Here is a 26,865-nt window from a genome sequence, read left to right on the forward strand (position 1 = left end):
TCACTGTAGTACCCGGAATTGTTGTTGAAGAAACAGGTGGTTGTGTGGTTGTGCTCGATGTTTCCACTGTTGGTGTAGAAACTGTTTCTGTTGTGGTTGGTGGAATTACTGTAGTTACTGTACTGCCCGGTATTGTTGTTGAAGAAACAGGTGGTTGTGTGGTTGTGCTTGATGTTTCCACTGTTGGTGTAGAAACTGTTTCTGTTGTGTCTAGTGGAATTACAGTAGTTACTGTAGTGCTTGGTATTGTTGTTGAAGAAACAGGTGTTTGTGTGGTTGTGCTCGATGTTTCCACTGTTGGTGTAGAAACTGTTTCTGTTGTGGTTGGTGGAATTACAGTAGTCACTGTAGTACCCGGAATTGTTGTTGAAGAAACAGGTGGTTGTGTGGTTGTGCTTGATGTTTCCACTGTTGGTGTAGAAACTGTTTCTGTTGTGGTTGGTGGAATTACTGTAGTTACTGTAGTGCTTGGTATTGTTGTTGAAGAAACAGGTGTTTGTGTGGTTGTGCTCGATGTTTCCACTGTTGGTGTAGAAACTGTTTCTGTTGTGGTTGGTGGAATTACAGTAGTTACTGTAGTGCTTGGTATTGTTGTTGAAGAAACAGGTGTTTGTGTGGTTGTGCTCGATGTTTCCACTGTTGGTGTTGTTGTAGGAGGGCACATTTCATCACAGCATTTCACCCGTATTTCATAATCAAAACAATGATAGTCATCTTGATCTATGTTATTACAAATCAGACCAACAGTAACATTACATATCACCTTCTGGCCCAAGTCTGATAAAGACGTGTCTTTATATTGAGTGGCCCTGCACTGAATTTCGTCCGGTTTCTCGCAGCTAATTTTTCCTGAATTCCGAAACGTAGATATAGATTCAATGTCTTTTCCATTTCGTGTACTAGAGGGATAGTCTTTGTTTAACCACTCTGACCATTGGCAAAGCTGGCAATCAGGTGGTTGTGTGGTTGTGCTCGATGTTTCCACTGTTGGTGTAGAAACTGTTTCTGTTGTAGTTGGTGGAATTACAGTAGTCACTGTAGTGCCCGGTATTGTTGTTGAAGAAACAGGTGGTTGTGTGGTTGTGCTCGATGTTTCCACTGTTGGTGTAGAAACTGTTTCTGTTGTGGTTGGTGGAATTACTGTAGTTACTGTAGTGCTTGGTATTGTTGTTGAAGAAACAGGTGGTTGTGTGGTTGTGCTCGATGTTTCCACTGTTGGTGTAGAAACTGTTTCTGTTGTGTCTAGTGGAATTACAGTAGTTACTGTAGTGCTTGGTATTGTTGTTGAAGAAACAGGTGGTTGTGTGGTTGTGCTCGATGTTTCCACTGTTGATGTAGAAACTGTTTCTGTTGTGGTTGGTGGAATTACAGTAGTTACTGTAGTGCCCGGTATTGTTGTTGAAGAAACAGGTGGTTGTGTGGTTGTGCTTGATGTTTCCACTGTTGGTGTAGAAACTGTTTCTGTTGTGTCTAGTGGAATTACAGTAGTCACTGTAGTACCCGGAATTGTTGTTGAAGAAACAGGTGGTTGTGTGGTTGTGCTCGATGTTTCCACTGTTGGTGTAGAAACTGTTTCTGTTGTGGTTGGTGTAATTACAGTAGTTACTGTAGTGCTTGGTATTGTTGTTGAAGAAACAGGTGTTTGTGTGGTTGTGCTCGATGTTTCCACTGTTGGTGTTGTTGTAGGAGGGCACATTTCATCACAGCATTTCACCCGTATTTCATAATCAAAACAATGATAGTCATCTTGATCTATGTTATTACAAATCAGACCAACAGTAACATTACATATCACCTTCTGGCCCAAGTCTGATAAAGACGTGTCTTTATATTGAGTGGCCCTGCACTGAATTTCGTCCGGTTTCTCGCAGCTAATTTTTCCTGAATTCCGAAACGTAGATATAGATTCAATGTCTTTTCCATTTCGTGTACTAGAGGGATAGTCGTTGTTTAACCACTCTGACCATTGGCAAAGCTGGCAATCAGGTGGTTGTGTGGTTGTGCTCGATGTTTCCACTGTTGGTGTAGAAACTGTTTCTGTTGTGGTTGGTGGAATTACTGTAGTTACTGTAGTACCCGGAATTGTTGTTGAAGAAACAGGTGGTTGTGTGGTTGTGCTTGATGTTTCCACTGTTGGTGTAGAAACTGTTTCTGTTGTGGTTGGTGGAATTACAGTAGTCACTGTAGTACCCGGAATTGTTGTTGAAGAAACAGGTGGTTGTGTGGTTGTGCTCGATGTTTCCACTGTTGGTGTAGAAACTGTTTCTGTTGTGGTTGGTGGAATTACTGTAGTTACTGTACTGCCCGGTATTGTTGTTGAAGAAACAGGTGGTTGTGTGGTTGTGCTTGATGTTTCCACTGTTGGTGTAGAAACTGTTTCTGTTGTGTCTAGTGGAATTACAGTAGTTACTGTAGTGCTTGTTATTGTTGTTGAAGAAACAGGTGTTTGTGTGGTTGTGCTCGATGTTTCCACTGTTGGTGTAGAAACTGTTTCTGTTGTGGTTGGTGGAATTACAGTAGTTACTGTAGTGCTTGGTATTGTTGTTGAAGAAACAGGTGTTTGTGTGGTTGTGCTCGATGTTTCCACTGTTGGTGTTGTTGTAGGAGGGCACATTTCATCACAGCATTTCACCCGTATTTCATAATCAAAACAATGATAGTCATCTTGATCTATGTTATTACAAATCAGACCAACAGTAACATTACATATCACCTTCTGGCCCAAGTCTGATAAAGACGTGTCTTTATATTGAGTGGCCCTGCACTGAATTTCGTCCGGTTTCTCGCAGCTAATTTTTCCTGAATTCCGAAACGTAGATATAGATTCAATGTCTTTTCCATTTCGTGTACTAGAGGGATAGTCGTTGTTTAACCACTCTGACCATTGGCAAAGCTGGCAATCAGGTGGTTGTGTGGTTGTGCTTGATGTTTCCAGTGTTGGTGTAGAAACTGTTTCTGTTGTGTCTAGTGGAATTACAGTAGTTACTGTAGTGCTTGGTGTTGTTGTTGAAGAAACAGGTGGTTGTGTGGTTGTGCTTGATGTTTCCACTGTTGGTGTAGAAACTGTTTCTGTTGTGTCTAGTGGAATTACAGTAGTTACTGTAGTGCTTGGTATTGTTGTTGAAGAAACAGGTGGTTGTGTGGTTGTGCTCGATGTTTCCACTGTTGATGTAGAAACTGTTTCTGTTGTGGTTGGTGGAATTACTGTAGTTACTGTAGTGCCCGGTATTGTTGTTGAAGAAACAGGTGGTTGTGTGGTTGTGCTTGATGTTTCCACTGTTGGTGTAGAAACTGTTTCTGTTGTGTCTAGTGGAATTACAGTAGTTACTGTAGTGCTTGTTATTGTTGTTGAAGAAACAGGTGTTTGTGTGGTTGTGCTCGATGTTTCCACTGTTGGTGTAGAAACTGTTTCTGTTGTGGTTGGTGGAATTACAGTAGTCACTGTAGTACCCGGAATTGTTGTTGAAGAAACAGGTGGTTGTGTGGTTGTGCTCGATGTTTCCACTGTTGGTGTAGAAACTGTTTCTGTTGTGGTTGGTGGAATTACAGTAGTTACTGTAGTACCCGGTATTGTTGTTGAAGAAACAGGTGTTTGTGTGGTTGTGCTCGATGTTTCCACTGTTGGTGTTGTTGTAGGAGGGCACATTTCATCACAGCATTTCACCCGTATTTCATAATCAAAACAATGATAGTCATCTTGATCTATGTTATTACAAATCAGACCAACAGTAACATTACATATCACCTTCTGGCCCAAGTCTGATAAAGACGTGTCTTTATATTGAGTGGCCCTGCACTGAATTTCGTCCGGTTTCTCGCAGCTAATTTTTCCTGAATTCCGAAACGTAGATATAGATTCAATGTCTTTTCCATTTCGTGTACTAGAGGGATAGTCGTTGTTTAACCACTCTGACCATTGGCAAAGCTGGCAATCAGGTGGTTGTGTGGTTGTGCTTGATGTTTCCAGTGTTGGTGTAGAAACTGTTTCTGTTGTGTCTAGTGGAATTACAGTAGTTACTGTAGTGCTTGGTGTTGTTGTTGAAGAAACAGGTGGTTGTGTGGTTGTGCTCGATGTTTCCAGTGTTGGTGTAGAAACTGTTTCTGTTGTGGTTGGTGGAATTACAGTAGTTACTGTAGTGCTTGGTATTGTTGTTGAAGAAACAGGTGTTTGTGTGGTTGTGCTCGATGTTTCCACTGTTGGTGTTGTTGTAGGAGGGCACATTTCATCACAGCATTTCACCCGTATTTCATAATCAAAACAATGATAGTCATCTTGATCTATGTTATTACAAATCAGACCAACAGTAACATTACATATCACCTTCTGGCCCAAGTCTGATAAAGACGTGTCTTTATATTGAGTGGCCCTGCACTGAATTTCGTCCGGTTTCTCGCAGCTAATTTTTCCTGAATTCCGAAACGTAGATATAGATTCAATGTCTTTTCCATTTCGTGTACTAGAGGGATAGTCGTTGTTTAACCACTCTGACCATTGGCAAAGCTGGCAATCAGGTGGTTGTGTGGTTGTGCTCGATGTTTCCAGTGTTGGTGTAGAAACTGTTTCTGTTGTGGTTGGTGGAATTACTGTAGTCACTGTAGTGCCCAGTATTGTTGTTGAAGAAACAGGTGGTTGTGTGGTTGTGCTCGATGTTTCCACTGTTGGTGTAGAAACTGTTTCTGTTGTGGTTGGTGGAATTACAGTAGTTACTGTAGTACCCGGTATTGTTGTTGAAGAAACAGGTGTTTGTGTGGTTGTGCTCCATGTTTCCACTGTTGTTGAACATAGAGATTACTAACTTAACATTCATAATTGATTATGGTTTCACAATGATTGTGTGGATTATTTATGATTATTATTTAATTAAAGCAATTTTCTGTTTCTATTTTCTACTTACTGGTTGATGTGAAATTAAAAACTGTGGGAGACGTAGAAGGAGTAGGAGTAGGAGTAGTGGTGCATAGCTCCATGATCCTGCTAATTGTTCCATTTTGCCCACATATAGCAGAGATACATGTTCCATCGCCATCTGTTGTGTGGTATATTATCTGTCCAGTTTTATATGTCTGACCATTATACTCACAGTAGCAATCTAAATCAAGCAAATGTTGATACAAGTTAGAAACATACATGTCCTTTCAAATCAGCAATTATTAAATAGTGAAAAGCAAGATTCTGTGTGATTGATATAAAAAAAAAATTTATACTGACCTGTGTCGTTGTAGCTACAAGAAGGACCTTGTGCAGTACAGTAGCTTTGAAAAGAATGTGTGAATGTCAAATGAATGTTACATAATGGACACTACACTATATTCTGTCAATTTTAGTATCTTAAGAAGAACAGATCAAGCATTAGACTGTTAGAAAATTATCCACAATGCCAGACACATACAGAGCTGTAAACATAGCATTCTGACGAATTTGCATAATTGTATGCATGATATTTAATACATCTGATGTGTTCACTCTTTTCTAAATTGTGGACAACAGAAAAAATAAAGGCATTCTTCTTATGAGAAGGTATTTACAAACATTCACTTGATTTGTTTATAGGCAAATGCATATAAGAAGTGCCAAAGACATACCATTTATTGCAGTTCAAGGTTGTTGGAATACTATCTCCCACACTGTAGTGTGTATTACTTTCATCATCATAACAGCCACATTCCTCTCTTGCAACACACTTCATTGTTGCCTCCTCCAGGTATGGCCTGTCTGAAGGGCACTGGGGAAAACATCCTATCAAAAAAGTCAATAGCATTTGAGAACAAGAAATCAGTATAAACCTAACCAATTTAGGATGGACAACAAAAGTAAAATGGTTACAGCATAACAGTGTTCAAGAGGGATTGAATTATTAAACTATTAATTGCGTGACTTAATCCGCAAGTAAAGCTAAAAAAAACATGTTAGAAATTACATTGTAAAGCTACTGTTCCTGTGCAAGGTGACTTAATGCCATGCAACCAATTTATCATAGATATTTTTGAGGTTTCTTCTGTTTAACCCCTGGTTATTCAAATGAAATAACTTTGCCTATTGTATAATTGTGATTAGTATGGTAAAGCTTTATGGTGAAATGTAATCATTCTCATTAGGTTTTTCTTTTTTCTTTTGTTTTTTCTTTTAGGTGTGATCAAGAGGAACTGGTGAATTTGGAGATTTGAACTGTATTTCATAGTTAGTGATTCTTTGAAATAACAGGAACCAGGACTATAGTAGCCAAAACTGAATGGCTTTAATTAAATTCATCTGAATTTCTGATGGCAATTTTTGACATTGTTAAATGCACATTTATATAAGATATACCTTATATGAAGGCCTACATAATAAGAGTAGCTTACTTACATAATTAAAAGGGTTAAGAATATGTAACTGTTAACCTAAGGGAAGATTTTGGTTCTTTAAGTTTTAAACAAACAAACAAATGAACAAACAACAACAACAACAACAACAAAAACAATGCAATGCTATTATTTATATTTGATATATCTCTATCTCTTTCCTGCTGAACAAACTATTCTACATTCATAAATTTTCAGAGCATAACTTTATTTAACTCCTGAACCACATGCCCTGTGGACCTTTCTGGAAAGCTTTCTATTTTCTGTATAATGTGGATAATTAAGCAAGCTAACTATGTTTCAAATCATTCAATTACATTCCACAAAGATAAGACTGGTGGTCAAAATGCGATCCTTTAAGTTTTATTTCATATAATACCTATATGGTTTTTATGTATACTTTTAATAACGATGGAGAAAACTCATTTATTAATGACAAAAAACACATGCAAGGAATGCACAACTTTTTCGATATTAAAAATATATATATATTATGCTTATTTTTACATAGAGTCCCATAGAGAAAGGCTGCTCAATGCACGGCACAACTTGGGTTGCTAGGTTCTGTATATAATGCCTGTATACTGCAGATAAATACTACAGATTAGAAATGTGCACAACTGTTATCTTGTTTCCCTGAGAAACAGAATAAAACAGAACAATACATCTTCTACTTTTTGTGGTTTCTACTCTATGGGTTTTGAGGATCAGCAAGTTGTTCTTGAATTTTTTTTTTCATCTTGGTTCCCAGTCCCTAAAGCTGGCAGTCTTTCTAAACCAAACAAACAAGCAAACAAACATACAGACCTCAAAAAACCCTGAATACTCTGCCTATTTTTGTTATATCTGTATTCATATTTGTTTAGGATGCATTAGTCTATCTGTTTAATCCAAGTAATGTACTTGTATTTGGTTAGACCCCTAACACACACTCTTAGGGTTTTTTTCTATAAAAATGTGCCAAGAATTGTTGTATCCACAATAGCAAGATAAGACAATATTTGCTTCATCAAAACAAAACCTGGTGAAAATTTCTCATGATGTCAAGCCATAAGTTATAAGCAAATGATGTAATAGAAGAATTTCTTTGATCAGACTATGATTTAAATATGTTTATTATGTAATCCATCAGGTCCAATCAGAAGTTAAAATAATCAAAGTGATAAGAAATGTTTTAATCCCTCAAAGGCTTAACAATGACTTAATGACTTAATGTTAAACCATCATTTAAACATATTAAGCATATGACTATGTTGTGATAATATATGAGTGTTTTAATCAAAGTATCTAATTTAATCATCTATAATCAATGTATAAGATATAAGAGAGTACTCATGTGTATTAATCAAAGAAACCAGGACAAGCTGATGTAATTCCAGCTTGTGAGGAATCACTGAGCACACATTTCTCATTGCAGTTTCTATGTTTTTCTTCCTAGCTCTTTATCTTGTTATCTGTCATTCCTTAGCGTGTATCCACTATTTTTGCCAAGCTTTATGAGTGGGAAGTTAGAAAAATACAGTATATGTACGTACTGGTAAGGCCACCTGTTTTAGGGAGGATGCACCAATGATTAAAGGGCATCGGTTGGAGTTACTTTGCAAAAATACCTCCTTCGTACTCTTACAGAAGAGATGGATGGGTTGTAGAGAGTCTTTGTGTTGGAGGGGTATAAAACAGTGTGTCAAGATGGGCTCGGGAGTCGCTTTGCAGGCCGATTTGGCTCTTGTTACTATTGTAATAAAAGTCTTTTACCATCAAGTAAACCTTGAGACTCAGAAGTTTTTATTTATATGAAGAAGATTCCACGAGAATGTTTGCTTTTAACATCAAGTAACTGGATCACATTTAGTAGTGAAAGGTTTAAATGTACTCAGCAGTACATAAAGTATGATGGAGTATTATTCAGGAAAGCCTTACCCTCTAATGGAGGAATTTCACTGTAGCATACTCCTGTGGGGTTCTTGCAGGTTTTCATGCAGGATTGTCCACAGGGTTTGTAGTGCCACTCGCAGCCTTCATTTAAGTTATAGTAGTCACAAAACAATGCTGTGGGAATGGTTTAGATTAGTCAACAACTTGTGAAATCAAGGGCAATGACTGCCTGTGGAAGAAAATAAGTATAAGGCACCCCATGGATTTATTTTTTTATACATATTTGGGCAAGCAAACATTTGATTCTCTGTGAAACAGTGCAATTTTCAGAATCTACATTAACAAAATATTATCACACCTTCAAATCCATAAAATTAGAATCAGGTGTTCAAGATTGTGTGCCAGTAATTAGAACCTGCTTAGGGAGTGCAGGTGGAACCTGCCTTATTTAAACCCCTCTCATATCTAGTGTCTGGTGTTCTCTTTGGTATTGAGGTGTGTGGTGTCATCATGCCAAGATCTAAAGTGTTCTGTAAGGTTTTCAGAAAAAAGGCTGTGGATGCCTATGAGTCTGGCAAGGGATTTAAAAAGATCTCCAAATTATTCGAAATACATCATTCCATTGTAAGGAAATTCATCTACAAATGACTGCCAATTTGTCCAGGACCGGCCATCCCAGCAAATTCAGCCCAAGAGCAGACCATGTGCTGCAAAAAGAAGTCTCCAAGAACTCCAGAATTCCATCACAGGATCTGCTAGTAAGTCTTGCAACTGTTGGTGTCAAAGTGCATGCTTCTACAATCAGAAAGAGATTTGACCTGCATGGGAGGTGTGCCAGGAAAAAGCCTTTGCTGTCTAAAAAGAAATTAGAGCAAGAAAACAGTTTGCCAATGAGCATATAAGCAAAAACCAGGCCTTTTGAAATAATGTGCTCTGGACAAATCAAAGATAGAGTTGTTTGGCCACAGTAACAGGAGACATGTTTGGAGAAGCACCTCATACCAACTGTGAAGCACGGTGGTGGAAATGTTATGGTTTGGGGTTGCTTCGCTGCCTCAGGGACTGGACAGCTTGCATTCACTGATTCAACTGTGAATTCTGCATCATATCAAAGAGTGTTTGAAGATAATGTGAGGCCATCTGTCCGAAAGTTAAAGTGGACCTTTCAACAAGATAATGATCCTAAGCACACGAGCAAATCCACCAAGGAATGGCTCAAGAAGAAGAAATATAGGGTTATGGTATGGCCTAGTGAAAGCCTGGATTTGAATCCCATTGACATGTTGTGGGGGGATTTGAAACAGGCAGTACATTCAAGAAAACCCTCAAACACCTTGCAACTGAAAGAATATTGCATGGAAGAGTGGTAAAAAAAAATTCCAGCAAGCCAGTGTCAGAGACTAGTGGACAATTATGCAAAACATGTAAAAAAAAAAAAAAAAGCACAAAAAAAAAGCCAACAATTTCCATGGGGTGTACTTAATTTTTCAGATATATATATATATATATATATATATATATATATATATATATATATATATATATATATATATATCTGAAAAATATATATATATTGACTAATTGTTTTCTTTGCTGAGACTCACGGCAAATGGTTGGGCTCCTCCACATTACGCATACTCCTTTCCCACTGCATTCTGCAGCATAGGCTGCCACAGCAGTACAGAAACACTCACAGTCTCCACCAGCATCACAGGCACATGTGTCTTGCACACAGGCCTCGTAATATTGTGTTGGGTCCACCTGGGTGCAATTATTTAAAAAGTAGATTGAATTAGAGAATTTATGCAGTAGTTCCTATCCATGATCATGCTTTGAGACAACTACAAAGGTTTCATATTTGTAGAACAGGATTTGGAAAAGTTTATTCTGATATCAGGCTAATACAGAGATCCGAAAAAGGTCAATCATAAATATTACAGGCAGAGGGCAAGTCACAGTAATGCACACTGACACAGATGGACAGAGGCAAGGGCAAAATTGTGACAAACAGAAATAACTGTTTGGCTGACAAGTGTGAGCACATCAGGACAAAGTGTTTATCCATCCATCCATCCATCCATCTTCTACCGCTTACTCCTTCTTCAGGGTCGCGGGGAACCTAGAGCCAATCCCAGGGAGCATCGGGCACAAGGCGGGGTACACCCTGGACAGGGTGCCAGTCCATCGCAGGGCACAATCACATACACACTCACACACCCATTCATACACTACGGACACTTTAGACATGCCAATCAGCCTACAAAGTGTTTATATCACTAAATAATATCTTGTTGTTTATTCTTATTTCTTACACATAAATATTTCAGTCAGTAATATTTATTTAGGAGTTGGTTGAAATAGCCTTGTGTCCTGACATTACATTTGTGCTAAAAGGAGGTCTGTTGAGGGGCCAAAAAGGGACCAAAGTGAGATTTGCTCTTACAGTGGTTTTGAATGTCATGCCCTCAGCTGTTCTGCTCCACCTATATCAGAACAAACACGTCCTTTTCTGTCTATAAAAATAACAGACCTAAACTGTAAAAAAAACAACAACACAATAATACACTGTTGTTTGACCAGTAAACATGTTTGTGCCTGAACTGTGAAATGCAGGGGTCTCCAACAAGTAGGATTATTAATCTCTCTCTCTCTCTCTCTCTCTCTCTCTCTCGGTTTCATCAAATTCATAGCGCACATCTTGTGATCAGTTGATGACCAACGCCTGGTAGTGCCTACTCAACGAGGCATGAGGTCCCTTTCCAGAACCTCCAAACTGACTGTTACTCAGTGGTGGAATGAACTTCAAAACTCAATCTGGACAGCAGAATCCGTCACTTTCTTCCAAAAACGGCCAAAGACCCACCTCTTTCCTGAACATTTAACTGACCCCTAACTTGTCCCCTTCTCCCCCCATTAAAATAAAAATAATGCACTCATACCTGCGCTCATTTGCTCCTCTAGAACGGCTCTAGAAAAAATCTTGGAATGGTAGCAATCCTCATTATAAGTCACGTTTGCTAAATGCAAATGTAAATTACTTACTTCTGTGTGACATTTGCTAAAGACATCACTCTTGAGAATGCTGCATTGTCTTATGGCCCAGGCCTGCCGGTAAGGTCTCATACTGCAGGGGCTGAGGACACCACTGGCTTCGGGACATGTAGCAGAAACTCTCCAGCTGTTTCCAAATTCAGTTGGCTCAACCACTTCCTCACCACCACGAGTCATGAAATCATTATTCCAGTCTCCATCATAATTGCCACAAAGTCCACACACTTCACCCTAATGTTGTGAAAAGATTGATGAGAAAAAATACAAAGCAGAATGAGCAAAGTATGTATTATTAATGAGAATAAAACATATAAATAAAATAATTAATTAAACAGTAAATCATAAGATTCATAAGAATAGGCATGAATGAAGTGTTTTACTACTTGCCTTAAACGAGGGCCCGAGTTTGACCATTAGACTTGTCTTCTTATCCCAAATCAGGGTGAGACTATTTTCAGCCTCAATAACCAAGTATATCCCCACAGAATGTATTTTATAAGGGATTTCTGTGCCATTATCATAATGCACAGATTTTATATTCTCCTCGGACAGTAGCAACTGTTTGTTCTGTATGAATTCAAATTTCAAGGTTATTCAAGGTGATCTAGCAGGCTTGCAAATGACTAGTATTAAAGGTCCAGCACAGACTTATACTCAGTTATTAGTAAATTCTACTCATTATTATTAAAATAGATTATATTGCAATCAGTGGATATAAAAAGTATACACACATCTGTTACAGTAGAAAAGGATCGATCGTGGGTTTTATTTTTATAAAACCCGAACATTTTTTATATCACAAAAACCTGCAATTTTAACAGGGCTGTGTAGACTTTTTTTTATACCCACTGTATTTAGTTAAGATGATTATGATGTATATATATATATAAATGATAACCTCACCCCTAAAAAGATTTTAATAGACTTTGCACAGGTGGTTCCAGTGGTGCCACAGGGGATATTCTCTGTGATGATACGGAATGAACCCTCGTTGCTGTTTCTGCAGTAGTCCTGTGAAGATTAGCCATTGTCATTAAATGTGGAAGTTACATAGTACATCATGAAAATACTCCATGGCATCAATTGTTCTACAAAGCCAACTACAACCGCCAATCATAGGGCAGAGATGGCTCAACAGTTAAGGTTCTGGGTTGCTGATTGGCAGGTTGGGGGTTCAAGCCCCAGCACTACCAAGCTGCCACTGTTTGGCCCTTGATTAAGTCCCTTAACTCTATCTGCTCCAGGGGCGCTGTACCATGTCTGACCCATGTTTCCCAACAAGCTGGGATAGGCAAAAAGCAAGAATTTCACTGTGCTATAATGTATATGTGACCAATAAAGGCTTTTTCTTCAACTTAACTTTCACTTAGGCATGTCTGTATGACATTTAATATCAATGACAATTATTATTTAAAAAAAAAACAAAAAAACAGGATCTTAACGAATCTAAACGAATGTTTTTCATGAATGGAGGATTTTGTATTCTAACTGTGAAAAAAAGATATTAGACTTCATGACCATAATATATGTTCTATATTCAAATGAATGGTTATTCAAATAAGACATGTAATGTTCCAAAAAAAAGAAGAGTGTGTGTGTGTGTGTGTGTGTGTGTGTGTGGGGTGGGGGGGGGGGGGGTTGGGGTCTTTATATGATAACCTGGCATATATTTTAAATACCATTTTCCTATCAAATCAAACACAGAATACCAACTAATCGATAAATACTATGAGCGTACATAAAATGACAAATCTTAAAATATTCCAACCACACCAAATCCTAATAAACATTTTATGATTTTCAGGGTTTTATTTTAAAGCAGATGGAAGTACAAAATAACAGACAACATACCTGGGCCAGGGTGTATTCACAGTTGCCGTTGAAAGTATATCTCCTACCATCAAAACTAATGTAATGACTGTCACCGTAAATAGTACATATTTTGTTACATTCCTTTTTTGTGCAGATCCACTTCCTGTTTTTACAAGTGCTGAAATGACCATAATATATGTTCTGGTTAAGCTCATGCAAAATGATACTTATATATATATATATATATATATATATATATATATATATATATATATATATATATATATATATTTTTTTTTTTTTTTTTTACATGTATAGACACCTAGGCTTATGTAAAGTGTGGATTGAACACAGCATACACCATCATCACCATTCCTTATAATCTCCTTAGTATTAAGAAAATCCACTGCATTGGTTTTTCTTACCAGTTGTTGCAGTCTGATTTTACTGTCTCTCCAGGTTGGTAAAATGCTCCATTATGAACACATGGACACTGCTCTTTTGTCACACACCCTCCTTGGCCATCAGCCAGTAGACCATTAGGACATACACACCCTGATTTACACTGTGTGCTCATCTGTGGCATAAACCAAACGAGGGACAGTATTAATTGCATTATGACACATCCACCCAACATACACACCCACTATGACACCACAAGGGGAAATTGCTAGCGCAGTTGTAATGGTGTTCAGTAGTAGAAACATTTTCATCTGTCTCAAACATAAGTAGTCAGATTTTGCTTTTCCACATTGCAATTCAGATATACCACGCAGTTGTGCTGAGTTTCAGCAGACACTCACTCATCTGGTTAGTGATCTATGAGATGATGAGTGTGATGGCATTGATAGCGGTATTAGCATGAAAGTTGAAGCTTTGCAACCTGATCTGTTTGAGCAGAGTGTATAAGATGAGGAGAGAGTGAGAGAGTGAGAGAGCTTAACAGACTAAAGGACTGAAGCCCTGCTGCATCATTCTCTTTAGGTAGAGATGAAGCGAGAGCTAAACCATTATCAACAGGTAATCGAATGGAATTGTGGGTAATGAAGGAAAATAAATGTGACTTCTTTCAAAAATGTGACTTCTTGGTTTGAAAACGTTTGTTTGTATCCATTTGATTAAAGGTATCGCTTAAAGCACTGATGCACAAGACATGATGATAATTTGTCGACTGGTATCAAGCTATAAAATAAAAAAATAAGGGTAAAGGTGTCACGATCAATGCTCTATCTATCCTTCCATCCATCCACACACCCAGCTACTGCGTGTACAGTATTTATTCAGCCACATGTGTCTGTTGATTCACTTACACACGGATTTGAGTCCAGGGTCTCACAGATGTTCTGGCACTCTGTTCCTTTTTGTCCAGGTGCAGCTTGCGAACAGTTGAAGTAGACCATAGGAGCTGTGCAGGCTAATACAAAATTAAACACGCAACGAAACATGATCAATTTCAAAAAAAACAACCAAGTTACTGGATTAGTAGAAAGCGTAAAAATATGAAATTAAGGCTCACTAGTAACTTCCTTAGGTCCAGTGCATTGTAGTGTGCCATATCTACAAGTGCTGTGGAAAAGCAGGATAAAATTAGGTACTCCTGATTAATCCTCACTGAAGTCATCAAAAGCTTTAAGTACTGTATATACATAGATCTATAACATATATACATGTTATTAAAAAAAAAATCACATTTTTACCATGTACTTCCAGCCTTGCTGATGACCTGCATGGGGGCCACAATCTCATTGTTGACGTAACAGGGGCAGTCAGAGGAAGGCACACATTCACCCATGTCATTGAGGTAAGTGTTCTCGGCACAGCCACAACCGTCCACAGGTGTATATGGCAGATAGCAAGTATGGTCAATTTCGCTAAGAGAGCGGCAGGACTTCCTACAGCTGGTCTGGTTATAGGAGTACTTCATATTGCCTGGACAATTCTGTGTGAACGTGTCTGCACAAAACATTATCATATTTGGTTTTGGTTTTTGTTGTAAGGGAACCACAAAAAAAAAAAAAAAAATGTCAGCATTACTCTGTTAAATATGATGGTGGTTACTTTACAATAAAGTACAGGATTCAGGGTTTTTTTTTGTGATGCTTGATTTTGCTGCAGCTTTTTTCAAAGTTTGCAATGCAACTTGCAGAGGTTTTTTTTTTTTTTGCATCTTCAATTGGCGAAATTGCAATTGGTATGCACGGTCTTTCAGTGATGTTTGTTTAATAACTGAGACCTTTTAGCTCTACTCATGATCGACACACGTGAATCGAAGACGGCTTTGGCTGAATGACATGACGTGTCTTGGCTCAAAACCACAGAAAATTTGTGGTAATTCTGAAAAATTGCTCCGAATATCGCAGAGTTTCCTTGATTTTACGTTCGTTTCTTTGATCGCAAAATCCTGGAGGGACTGACTTTATTTGTACTGGAGTTAAAAAGTGTACTGAAATAATCTCATGTGCAAGTCCTGGTAATTAAAAGAAACCCTATTAAAAAACAACAACAACAAAAAGCCAGAAAAAAACCCCAAATATACAATAAAAGTTATCAAAGTAATCCATTCTTCAAACATACCCAAACAGTAATTAGCTTGTTTCTCTAGGATGTTGATCTTTGCGAGTAAACCCCCCCCCCCAAAATAACCTAAAACTAAACTAAGCTAAAAATGAAGATTATACAAAAATACATTTTATTTATTTTTTATTCCCAAACAAGGTACATTGCAACAAACAATGGTGTAACATCGATCATTTGTTTTTTCAAAGATGTCAAAAGTGCACTTACTGCAAATGATATCTCTCCAGCCCTTCAGCATTACACCTCTGGCAGCACATGCATGAACATAGGAAGACACAGCAGCACACATGCAGTCCTCACTATGGGCACAAACACATGCATCGTACTTGCATCTCTAGAGGAAAAAAAAAGCAACACAAGTGAGCATTTAGTATCTTTAAGTGGTCACTAACTTTTCATAAAACAACTGACAGGTCAAAACGTACCTTTACATAATCCTTCGGGTTGATTTCAACATGACAGGGAGCAAACGCTCCTGCTGGATCCCTGAGCATCTGGCACCATTCCATAGCATACTTCTCTGAAAGAGAATTTTAAACTGAAATCGGATAAAAGATCTAAAAGCATTTTATCAGGCACTCTTTTTAAAAAGGTTTTGTCATCCACTGATATGTTTGTAAGGTTTTTAGATGTGTACCTTTTTCCACACTCATACTACAGGGGTCATTGAGACTAGTACTAAAATCTTGACATAGCGCGGTCTTCCAGGTGCTGGCAAAGGTTGTGGCTGTTCCCTCTATGAGACCTGATTTTGCCTTAAAGTCATCTCCTTGCTTGTCATTAAAGTTCCCACACAGACCTAACAGAAGAACATTATTAGTCTTAGTCATGGAAGCTTTCATCATGTAAAAAAAATAATAAATAAATAAATAAAAAATTAAACAATTAAAAAAAGGAAAGATATTTATAATGTTTCAGAAGTTAAAGTTACCGCTCAGTGTTCCCTTTTGTTTTGAGCTGACTTCCAAGTACACCTGCATAACTGGAACGAGCTGAACGATGATCTGAATACTAGGTGTTTGTGCAATAATAAAGAATGTAGAAGGCTTGAAGAGTTTCACTTGATCTGAAAAACGTTAGAGAACACGACTTAGATGGTAGTAATAATTAAAGACAAGTTAAAACCACGACTTTTTTTTTTATCATAAGGCAGAAAAGACTTTCTAAAAACTCACTAGTAACAACAGGAAGCTTGGTTGCAACATCGTTTAGAAGTACATTGCCAGTGGATGTGATCGTAACCTGTATTTCAGAAATTGAGAAATATTATTAAACATATGTATAGTTGTGCCCAAAAGTTTGCATACTCCTTGCAGATTCTGCTAAGTCTTAATACTGTTAACCAAATAAGAGGGATCATAAAAATCCCATGTTGTTTTTTATTTAGTACTGCCATAAACTTTTTGATAATTTGAAGCACTTACAGGGTAGTTTGAGATGATGAATTTCACAGAAGTCAGACATGTTTCACTCTCTGATACCCCACACTGTGCCAGATGCACGAACACAGTCATATCACTACTGTTATGCTGTAAAGAAGAGAAAAAAAACATATTTAAAATGCTATGCCTGCATAGTAAATTATATTACTATTTGTCAACATCTCACAGTGTACAACTTCTGCATGATCAACAACATTACAGACAGTATTTTCATATGTGAGTGACAGTTCTTGTTTATAAATAGGCTTAGTGGCAATGACCTTTGAAAGAACATAATCACAGTTTCCATGGAAGTTGTAAGCTTTGCCGTCATATGTGATGACATGAGACCCTCCCAGCAAAGAGCAGGTGCCAGAGCAGTCCAGAGTAATGCAATTCCACCGCCCATTTGAACAGACACTGAAACAAAATGAAGCAGGCATTAAAATAAAGACACATTTATAGTGAAAAATATATATATAGTGTATATCCAAGAGATAAATTATATAGCCAAAGGTTTGTGGACATCTGACAATTACACCCATATGTATTCCTTCCCCAAACTGTCGCCACAAAGTTGGAAACACAACTGTATGTACGTCTTTGTATGCTGTATCATTACAGTTTCCCTTCACTGGAACTGAGAGGCCCAAACCTGTTCCAGCATGACAATGCCCCTGTACACAAAGCGAGCTCCATGAAGACATGGTTTGCCAAGGTTGGAGTGGAAAAACTTGAGTGTCCTGCACAGAGCCCTGACCTTCTCACCCAACATCAGTTCAGGCCTGAAGTCAGTAATGCTCTCTTCCTTCCTGGAAGGATTGACGTTATAATAGCAAAGCAGGGATTTAATCTGGAATGGTATGTTCAGAACGCATAGGGGTGTGATGGTCGGGTGTGAGGTGTGTACACCAAAAAAATCCATATTTATATATATATATATATATATATATATATATATATATATATATATATATATACACACACAGTATATATACAAGTTGAGCCAAACCATGGCAGCAGTGCGTGAGTACAAATTTATTTACCAATCTTGACAAGTCCTTGTAAATGATTCTCCTGGTGAATAGGTTTTGCCATTATGGGTGCAGGGACATTCATCAACAGGGATGCAGCCAGTATTATTAATGTCATCTAGCACAGTTCCTGTACAAAGAGATAATTGCGAATTTATGTGATCTACTGAACTGGCTGAGGTAACTGGAAAACTCTAGCATGATAAGGGTATAATCAAAATATATACCATTTATTAGTAAAAATTCTTACCAATATAAGTATTAATTAAATTGGATGATCTTAGCATTTAGCCGTATTTTTGTTTTTTTAATGCATGCTGGCACGTTAGGTTTCTCCAACCAATACTATAAGTACATCTGAATGAGAAATTAATCCAATTTCTCAACTATTAATGGTAAACAGCTCAACCCATTGGTGTGCTGTATTGTATATTTTGTTGTATCTCTGAGGATATGTTACCCTATTAAGGTTTAAAAACATCTAAATCAACTGTGTTTTACTTAATGAAGAAATTGAACCAAAATGATGAGGTTTGGTCTTACATATTGTTTACATTTTTTTCCTAAACAGACAGACACACTTGAATAAACACATAACAAAGAGGTATGTTGTCTTTGGTATCTTGTAGGGGGCATGAGTAAAAGTTTTCTGACTTGGGTCAATTTACCTGAGATGGTTTAACCAGGTTTACCACATTGGTTTTGTCGGTTTTACCACACGCTCAGCACCTCCTGCACCTTGAGCAGCCATGATGGTTCCTGGTCAGGCTGACTAAACCATCTCAGATCATTTGAATCAAGTCATGTGACCCAGACCAAACTTTGTCATAACAGGATTGGTTGAAAACTTTTGATCATGCGCCCTATAGGATATGTGTGTGTGTGTGTGTGTGTGTGTGTGAGAGAGAGAGAGAGAGAGAGAGAGAGAGAGAGAGAAAGAGAAAGAGCAAAGTCTAACAAAGTCGTACCAGGTGGACAGACACATCCATCCACACAGTGATCTGCACAGAGTTGTATCCCCTCTTGGTTTGAGCAGGTGTCTGTACATGGACTCCCACACTCACTGTGCACCATGTTTAATGGACATGTTATTCCTACACAGGAGAAAAAAAAACAAACAACATTAGCACCTAAAAGATAATTGTTCTATTTCAATCCCTCCTTACCACCAGTGGCAGTGAGCATCATCTGCATACCTTCTTGTGCACAAATCCATACAGAGGCAGTACAATGTATATAACTGATATAAATACAAAATATTCAATTTCTTCTCACCTCATGCACATGTCAGATCTCACATACACACTGGAGCTATCTGTGTAACAGCTTGTGACTACAAATGGAGCTAGCGAGAGACCCCTGTCCTCTCTTTGAGGCTGCAGTGAAGGTTTTCTTTCAGCTTTATTAGACTATGAAGACTCTTATTGAGTGTAATTCACAAAACCTACTTGCTCTGCTCTATGATTGTCCAGGCTTTCTTGTGTTTTCTTTGCATTTGTCCATCACTGACTGCTGTGTCTATGGAGGTATTTGTGATAAACCGTTCCTTTCTTGTTCTTGAGTTTCAACTAGAGCGTAGTTTTCACTACTCCACTGTAATGTATATGGTACCTACATTCATATATTGTTATTTCAATTATTATAGTGACGTACCACAGAACTTGTGAGATCTCCAGCTCGCTGGGGTGCCCCCAGCATGCGCACACTGACGTGAGAACTCTGAGAGTGTGTCGCATAGGCAACTATCCTGACTGCTGTTGCACTGACACAGGTCTTCAAGACACGCTTCCAAATACATATTTGTGGGCAACAAGTTATGGCAGCTTTCGAATGCGGGATGGTAAAGCAGGTCCTGACATGTGTTTGTCTGTGAAGGATTAAAATATATATATGTATATATAAGTTACTCCCTTATGGAGGCCTCTTCATGGCCTAAGAATCAACACACCGATTATTTTTGAGAGAATAAGTGTTATAAAAACAATTATTAGTGAATTTTAAATTCTATGTTAATAGTTAGGCTTGGGAGTAAAACTTGTAACGATACCTGTTTCTGGCAGTTGTCCTTTGGATAGATCTCAGTCTGCACACATGTTTCAGTGGGTAGATCCATCTTCCATTTATAGCCAAATTCTTCAGGAGTTAATAGTTGGCCTAGAAAATGAATTTAAAAAGTGGATATGACTATAGTTAAAGCAAGAAACTGTATGATTTAGGTAACAAAAATTATATCCTTACAGAGAAAGTTTTTTATAAAATAAACAGCTCAATGAAAAGACACTGAGTGGGTCAATACAGTCAATACAGAAATGTACAAATATTGAATGCATTGCATTTTTTTATTATTATTATTTTTTTTTACTGCTAATGTATTTATGAAAATATCTTCTCACTATTATACTCTTTACCTGGCTTCTACTGCAATAACTGCTATGTCCATATTTGGTATAAGGAAATCTGCTGAATACTATGTCATAGCATGTTACTGTATGTTTACTTTCACAGCATTTTTAAATTATATTGTTATTCTTTTGCACTGTTATATCTGTTATATCGGACACTTACACACTAGAACTGTGTACTGGTCAGCGCTACACTGTCTCTTACTATGCCCATTGTCCTGTTTTAGTGGTTTCTCTACATGTTTGCACATACACTTTATGGAGAATGTGTAGATCTTATTTAGTTCTGTGTCGTCTCATGTGGTTCGTGTGTGTTTTATGTAGCACTGCGTACTGTACCAGTGTATATGTTTGAAATGACAATAAAACCACTTGAACTTGACTTGACTTTAATATTATGTTCACAAAACAACCAGTAGCCAATATCATATCTGCTAAAATGTCTTTGGCTACAAAATATTTAAAAACTACTCTATTATTCGATTTCACTAATAATAAACACACACAAAAAATTACAAAGCAGGGCCTCAACACTGTCCCATTATATATATTGTATGTACTGTATGTCCCAATCTATAAATTACAAAATTGTCAAGATTGATATATAATACATAATACATGTACTTCTGTAATAAAAGAAGCATACATTTAGTTGAAATTATATACATATGTTTGTAATTTCATCATTTTCAAGACGTCAGAAATTACCAAACATGTCCCAAGGCAGTTTTCAGGTTAATTGGGACAGTCTTAGAATACAATAAATAGAGAAAGGAAAAATGAAGGGATATAATGGATACATAAAGAAATGAATGAAACACCCCTCGACTATGGTTCAGCGATATACTGTTGGATTTTTATTTATTTATTTATTTATTTATTTATTTATTTATGCATTAAATGGTGTTTTTCTGAAACCTCTTAATAAGCAGTCCAAAACTTAGGCCTACTAGTGGTTATGCAGAGATTTTATTGTTGTTACTGCTGTAAGAAATGAATTTCTGAATGTTCCTCAGGCCAACACCTTTGTACATAGTCAATTTTACTCAGTCTACAGTGTTCACATAGTATTAGAATATTGTGATGATGAATTTGAATGAAAGTCCAGCCATATTAAATTGTAGATGAAAGTCAAGGCCTAAACCAATGAAAATGTGTCCCATTTTAACAAACATCATTAAAAAATGGTTTTCAATCACTCCTGACAAAAGAGTAAGCTATGCTTCGTCAGAATATGATATAAACTTTTTTCCTTCATGTGTAGTCAGGACCTTCATGTGTGTCATGTATTGGTGTGTGTTTTTTTTTTTTTTTTGACTAATGGCAGGAAACTCAAAAAATGTCCCAATAAATCTGAATTCACCCTATTTAATGTAGGTAGTTGTTCTACATGCTTACTGAGCCTGGTGTAAAATGGGCCTTACTGTCTGTTACGTGTTCATTAGTGAGTGAGCTACAAGGCACCATGAGGTGTTCTTCTCAACACCAATGCAGGACATATGCATAGTTTTTATGTTTTTTTATGCTTTGTTCTTTGGACTTAATTATTTTCAACTAATTTGGCTCACCATTTTCAATGAACTCATTCTTCAGGATGCCATTGAAGTCCCCACAAAGTCCACATGTCTGATTCCTATAGTTTTTGGAGATCTCAATCTGATGATATAAACAAAGACGGGTTATAAAGCTTATATATGTTTACACATGTGAATGTATGGAATAGTATCACCTAGTTGTGTTCTAGTTTTTGATTACATTACTTGTTATTACAATTATATTATAATAAAATATCAAAAATTATAACAAAGCAAACATGACAATTATATTATAACTTTATGGTTTGTATTTATAATATGTGACAATATAATGTGTTTAATTTCATAATTTCTTTCATTCTTTGCTCTATTTCTCAGCAGTGTTCGCTTTTAAGCTTTGAGACCGTTGGCAAATTGAACTTAAATGTTTAGTCATGTATATTTGTCAAGTATATTTGAACAGCTGAGCAAATGAGGGATTAAGCTGCCTCCTACTTTCAGTACAATAACTTAACTGTTGTATGAAACACTGTCCTAGTTTCAAAATGTCTTACTGCTGACAGTTTATCAAGCCTCTTGCATGTAATGTTACTGAAATTAAACTCAAACTGTACCGAGAGAGAGTTGTGTTCATCCCAAAACACTGTCAGTCCTAACTTGGATTGGATTTTAATGTAATTGGTCATTCTCTCAATCCGAATTCCACTATAGTAGCCTGGGATGATCAATCTGTTTAAAAATATTTAAGAAAATGTTAAGCACCACATAAAGAAAGTATGGCTTTGAATTGAGTAATCATGGGAATGTGACAAAAATACTCACTCTTTATTGTTCACGGTGATGTTGCCTTGTTGAAGCATAATTACAATCCCTCCCAGCTTTATGGTAAAAGCGGTAATTTCAGGACGTTCACCAGTGTATTCCCTCCTCATTTGGATGTTAAACTCAGACTGGGTGCTGTCACACATGGTGGTAAGGATGTAGTTGCAGCTGTAGGGCAACTGGAAGAAATCGCCATCAAATGTGGAGAAGTGGAAGTTTCCCCAAGTACTGCAAACTTGTCCATTATGAGCAGCACCTATCAACATTTTTTTAGGGTTAAGTTTGGCATTGCATTTGACAATCAACAGTAGTGGAATTTTAGAGGAAACAGAAACATGTTTACCTATGGCACTGTTAGAGATCATCTCGATTTTTGTCTCTATAGACACTGTATAGGAAAACAAAATAGAAAGATGATTCAGTATATATAAAGACACCTCACTAAGGGTCATATTCAGAGTGACGAGTTAAAACCCACTTCATTATTCAGACCTGAGATGTTACTATACACACTTACAGCACGTGCTACTCTAGATTTGCATTTGCAAGGTTGAGCTTGCCGTAAAACAGAAGCATATGTTGCTGGTGCATTATTCTGGAGTGATATTATATCCAGCGCCACTGTCTTACAGTTTGATATAACCCCAATATGCCATGCTGAAATTCATGTTTTGTGCTGTACTTGCACTGAATATAACTATGTAATATCATTGGAGGCCAATAATAAATACATAAATATGACACAATTAATTAACCCATAGTATTGCCCATATATTAAGTCTATGAAACATTCTATTTTCTCTTGCGGGAGATCAGAGGAGACAGCATCTTAACTGAAGACATTACTTATGTTAAGGAAATTTTATGTAGGTAAAATTCTGAACTATAGTGTAGCTACTGTATATCAATACAGTTCCATATATGATATAAATTGAACTGCATACCTGGTGCCATCGGCGTCATCGGCGTTTCTATTGCAGGAGGTACAGGAGGTGCCAGGAGAAGAATGATCAAAATTACATCATCAATAAACCACAAATGACTAAATAATTCAAATAACGCTTATAGGTTAACAACAAACAACAAATACTTCTGTATACAGATAGGATAAAGTTACCAGACAGACAAAATATATGCTAAAATATATACTAAATACCAGCCCAAGAGAACCCATGTCACACCCCTCTTCATCTCCCTCCAATGGCTTCCTGTAGCCGCCTGCATCAAACTCAAATCCTTGATGCTCACCTACAAGACCTTGTTTGGAACAGCACCCTCCTACCTCAACTCTCTCCTGAAGGCTTACGTTCCCTCACGCAATCTGCGATCAATCAACGACCGACGCTTAGTACTACCTACTCAGCGTGGCTCAAGGTCCCTTTCAAGAACATTCAAACTAACCGTCCCTCAGTGGTGGAATGAACTTCCAACCGCAATCCTGACCGCAGAATCTCTCACCATCTTCAAAACACAGCTAAAGACCCACCTCTTCCATGAACACCTAACTAACCCCTAAAATAAATAAATAAATTACTCTGGCACTTACACCTCTACTCTGCGCGCTTTGCTTCTTCTGGAACTCAATTAATAAATCTTGTATGGTAGCACTACTTGTATTGTTCTCTGCTTGATATATCGCTTTGCTTGTATTTTCTCATTTGTAAGTCGCTTTGGATAAAAGCGTCTGCTAAATGAATAAATGTAAATGTAAGCTGCAACTGTTCATGCTTTCTGGGTGTACTTCTAGTTCATCATTCAAAAATTAGTATGTGCTGGATAAAGTGCTATTTTATAAATTGCTGAATGATGAACTGGGAGCCTCATTTGTAGTAAATACTGTTATAATTATAACTACGTTTCACTCAACTCTATATCAGATGTTGACTTGAATGCTTGCCATCTCCTCATTTATACAACATCATATTTGTATTTCTTTTCGTTTCTTTTTAAAATCCTCCGTTCGTGTTATGTCCTTTTGTGTTATATCCTAAAAAAACGTGATCTGCATTTTCAATCTGCATTTTCTAACCTCCGATTTTTTTTTCTCCAAAAAACTCAGTCTATCAAGAATTAAGTAATAGAATTAAGCTTAACTACTGTATATTAATACAGTTCCACATATGATATACATTGAACTGCATACCTGGTGTCACCGGCATCATTTTCATTCCTATTGCAGGAGGTACAGGAGGTGCCAGGAGAAGAATGATCAAAATTACATCATCATCAATAAACCACAATTTATGACTAAATAATTATTTATGACTAAATAATTCAAATAACTCTGATAGGTTAACAACAAACAAATACCTCTGTATACAGATAGGATAAAGAAACCAGACAGACAAAAATATATGTTAAAATATATACTAAATAAGTTACATTGAAATATACATATACTGTTGATTTATTTGCTTTCAGGTCCTTTTCAACCCTAGGAAGCACTGCTCATGGTACATGGCAAATTTTATACTAACATTAATGTGATTTTTACTTATGACATAGTAGCTGTAATTAAATATGTTAAATATTTAACATATTTAAACATATCACATACTTTAAAACGCATTAATTTTATGTACATAAAATTCCACAAGATGTGGAATGATACAGAAATAGGCTAGTTACAGGATAAGTTGATAATTATTGGAGTGATGTGGGAATGCTCCATTTCTTAAGTGCACACACGAAATAATTTATATATATATATATATATATATATATATATATATATATATATATATATATATATATATATATATAATACAGTGAAATAATTTTGAAATAGTGAAATAACATTAAACAAATAATGTTGCTGATCACGACAATAATATCATCAAATGTTAAAGTAAGACATAATTATATAAATAATTCGTACTTTGGAAGAGTTAGATTTTCAAGTACTAAATATTAATTAATATTAATATTAATAGCAGTCAATCAGACCCGATATAAATTAAAACACGGGAACACAATCGCTAAATTCTACAAAGCCTCTCCAACCTGTTTGCTGCGTTGACTGCAGTCCAGTTAATATTGTAAGCCAACCCAGCAGCCATATTTGTGGCATCTTTGCACAATTAATGCCAGACCACTGCTCTAAAATGCTGTGCAAACCCCTGTCAGTTCTTCTGCTACGGGAAAATGGCTTTTATACACAATACGGATCTGGTTGAATGCTGATCAGGGTGGAGCTTTAGCTAACATTGTTAGTAGTTGGTCAGTCACTATATGAAAAATAAATATTTAACACATAGAAGCTTGTGTTTGATATCAAACATGGTTTAAGTAATCCTTTGTCACACTGTGCATGAATGATAACTGGTTTACTTAACACAAGTGCGTGTAACAACCTTAATATAGTCTCTTATACTAACACAGGTACAAGTTTGTTTCCAAAGTAGGAGTACTGAACTGCAGTCATTAGACTTCCTTGTCTAATATTTATTTAAAGAGCCAAGAAACTGAATGATGACAAAGACTTGGGTTATAATTTGCAATTACAAAATCATAAAAACCTCATTTAAAACTAATTCTAATGAAATACAATACATACTTAGTATAATACTTAGCATAATTAGTATAGTTCAAATATGTAAAGAATATTAGAAGAACTTTTTTTCATGTACTTTAGCGAAATACACCTAAAATATCCTTTTTTGTATTTTTAAAAATTATACTTAGTATATTGTAAGAGCATACAGTTGAATATATGTAATCCTTAACAGAAGGAAACATACTTAAATTAAAGTATATTGAATTGGAATTTCAACTTAAATGTATTCACTGTAAAACTGGATAGTTCATTTAATTAAAAAAATTTAAGGAAACTAATTCCCTCAAAATTTTTAAGTTGATCAATCAATTTCTTTAAGCCAAATACACTTAAATATAACAAAAATGTAACTCAAACTTGTTATATTTAAGTGTATTTGGCTTAAAGAAATTGATTTATCAACTTAAAAATTTTGAGGTCATATATACATTAATATTA

General features: G+C 36.6%; 1 protein-coding gene across 1 annotated transcript; it reads right to left on the reverse strand.

Annotated features, from left to right (window-relative positions):
* Window positions 1–950: 950 nt before the first annotated feature.
* On the reverse strand, window positions 951–25,999 carry LOC128617735 (mucin-2). The gene is made up of 34 exons (XM_053640914.1): window positions 25,875–25,999; window positions 25,015–25,041; window positions 23,816–23,842; window positions 23,215–23,259; window positions 22,872–23,127; window positions 22,664–22,778; window positions 22,083–22,170; window positions 20,160–20,266; window positions 19,766–19,979; window positions 19,081–19,206; window positions 18,125–18,242; window positions 17,360–17,498; window positions 17,082–17,186; window positions 16,833–16,899; window positions 16,589–16,723; window positions 16,295–16,456; window positions 16,083–16,177; window positions 15,865–15,991; window positions 14,778–15,033; window positions 14,597–14,646; window positions 14,391–14,494; window positions 13,506–13,657; window positions 13,120–13,258; window positions 12,172–12,279; window positions 11,656–11,835; window positions 11,260–11,499; window positions 9,822–9,978; window positions 8,263–8,391; window positions 5,584–5,737; window positions 5,210–5,253; window positions 4,896–5,090; window positions 2,633–4,770; window positions 2,077–2,300; window positions 951–1,668 (listed from the first exon to the last, which is right to left on the reverse strand). The coding sequence occupies exons 1-34, from the start codon at window positions 25,939–25,941 to the stop codon at window positions 951–953; spliced, it is 7,008 nt and encodes a 2,335-aa protein (XP_053496889.1). The 5' UTR covers window positions 25,942–25,999.
* Window positions 26,000–26,865: the final 866 nt, after the last annotated feature.

This window comes from Ictalurus furcatus, chromosome 14 (genome assembly GCF_023375685.1).
Source record: "Ictalurus furcatus strain D&B chromosome 14, Billie_1.0, whole genome shotgun sequence".
Classification (NCBI taxonomy): domain Eukaryota; kingdom Metazoa; phylum Chordata; class Actinopteri; order Siluriformes; family Ictaluridae; genus Ictalurus; species Ictalurus furcatus.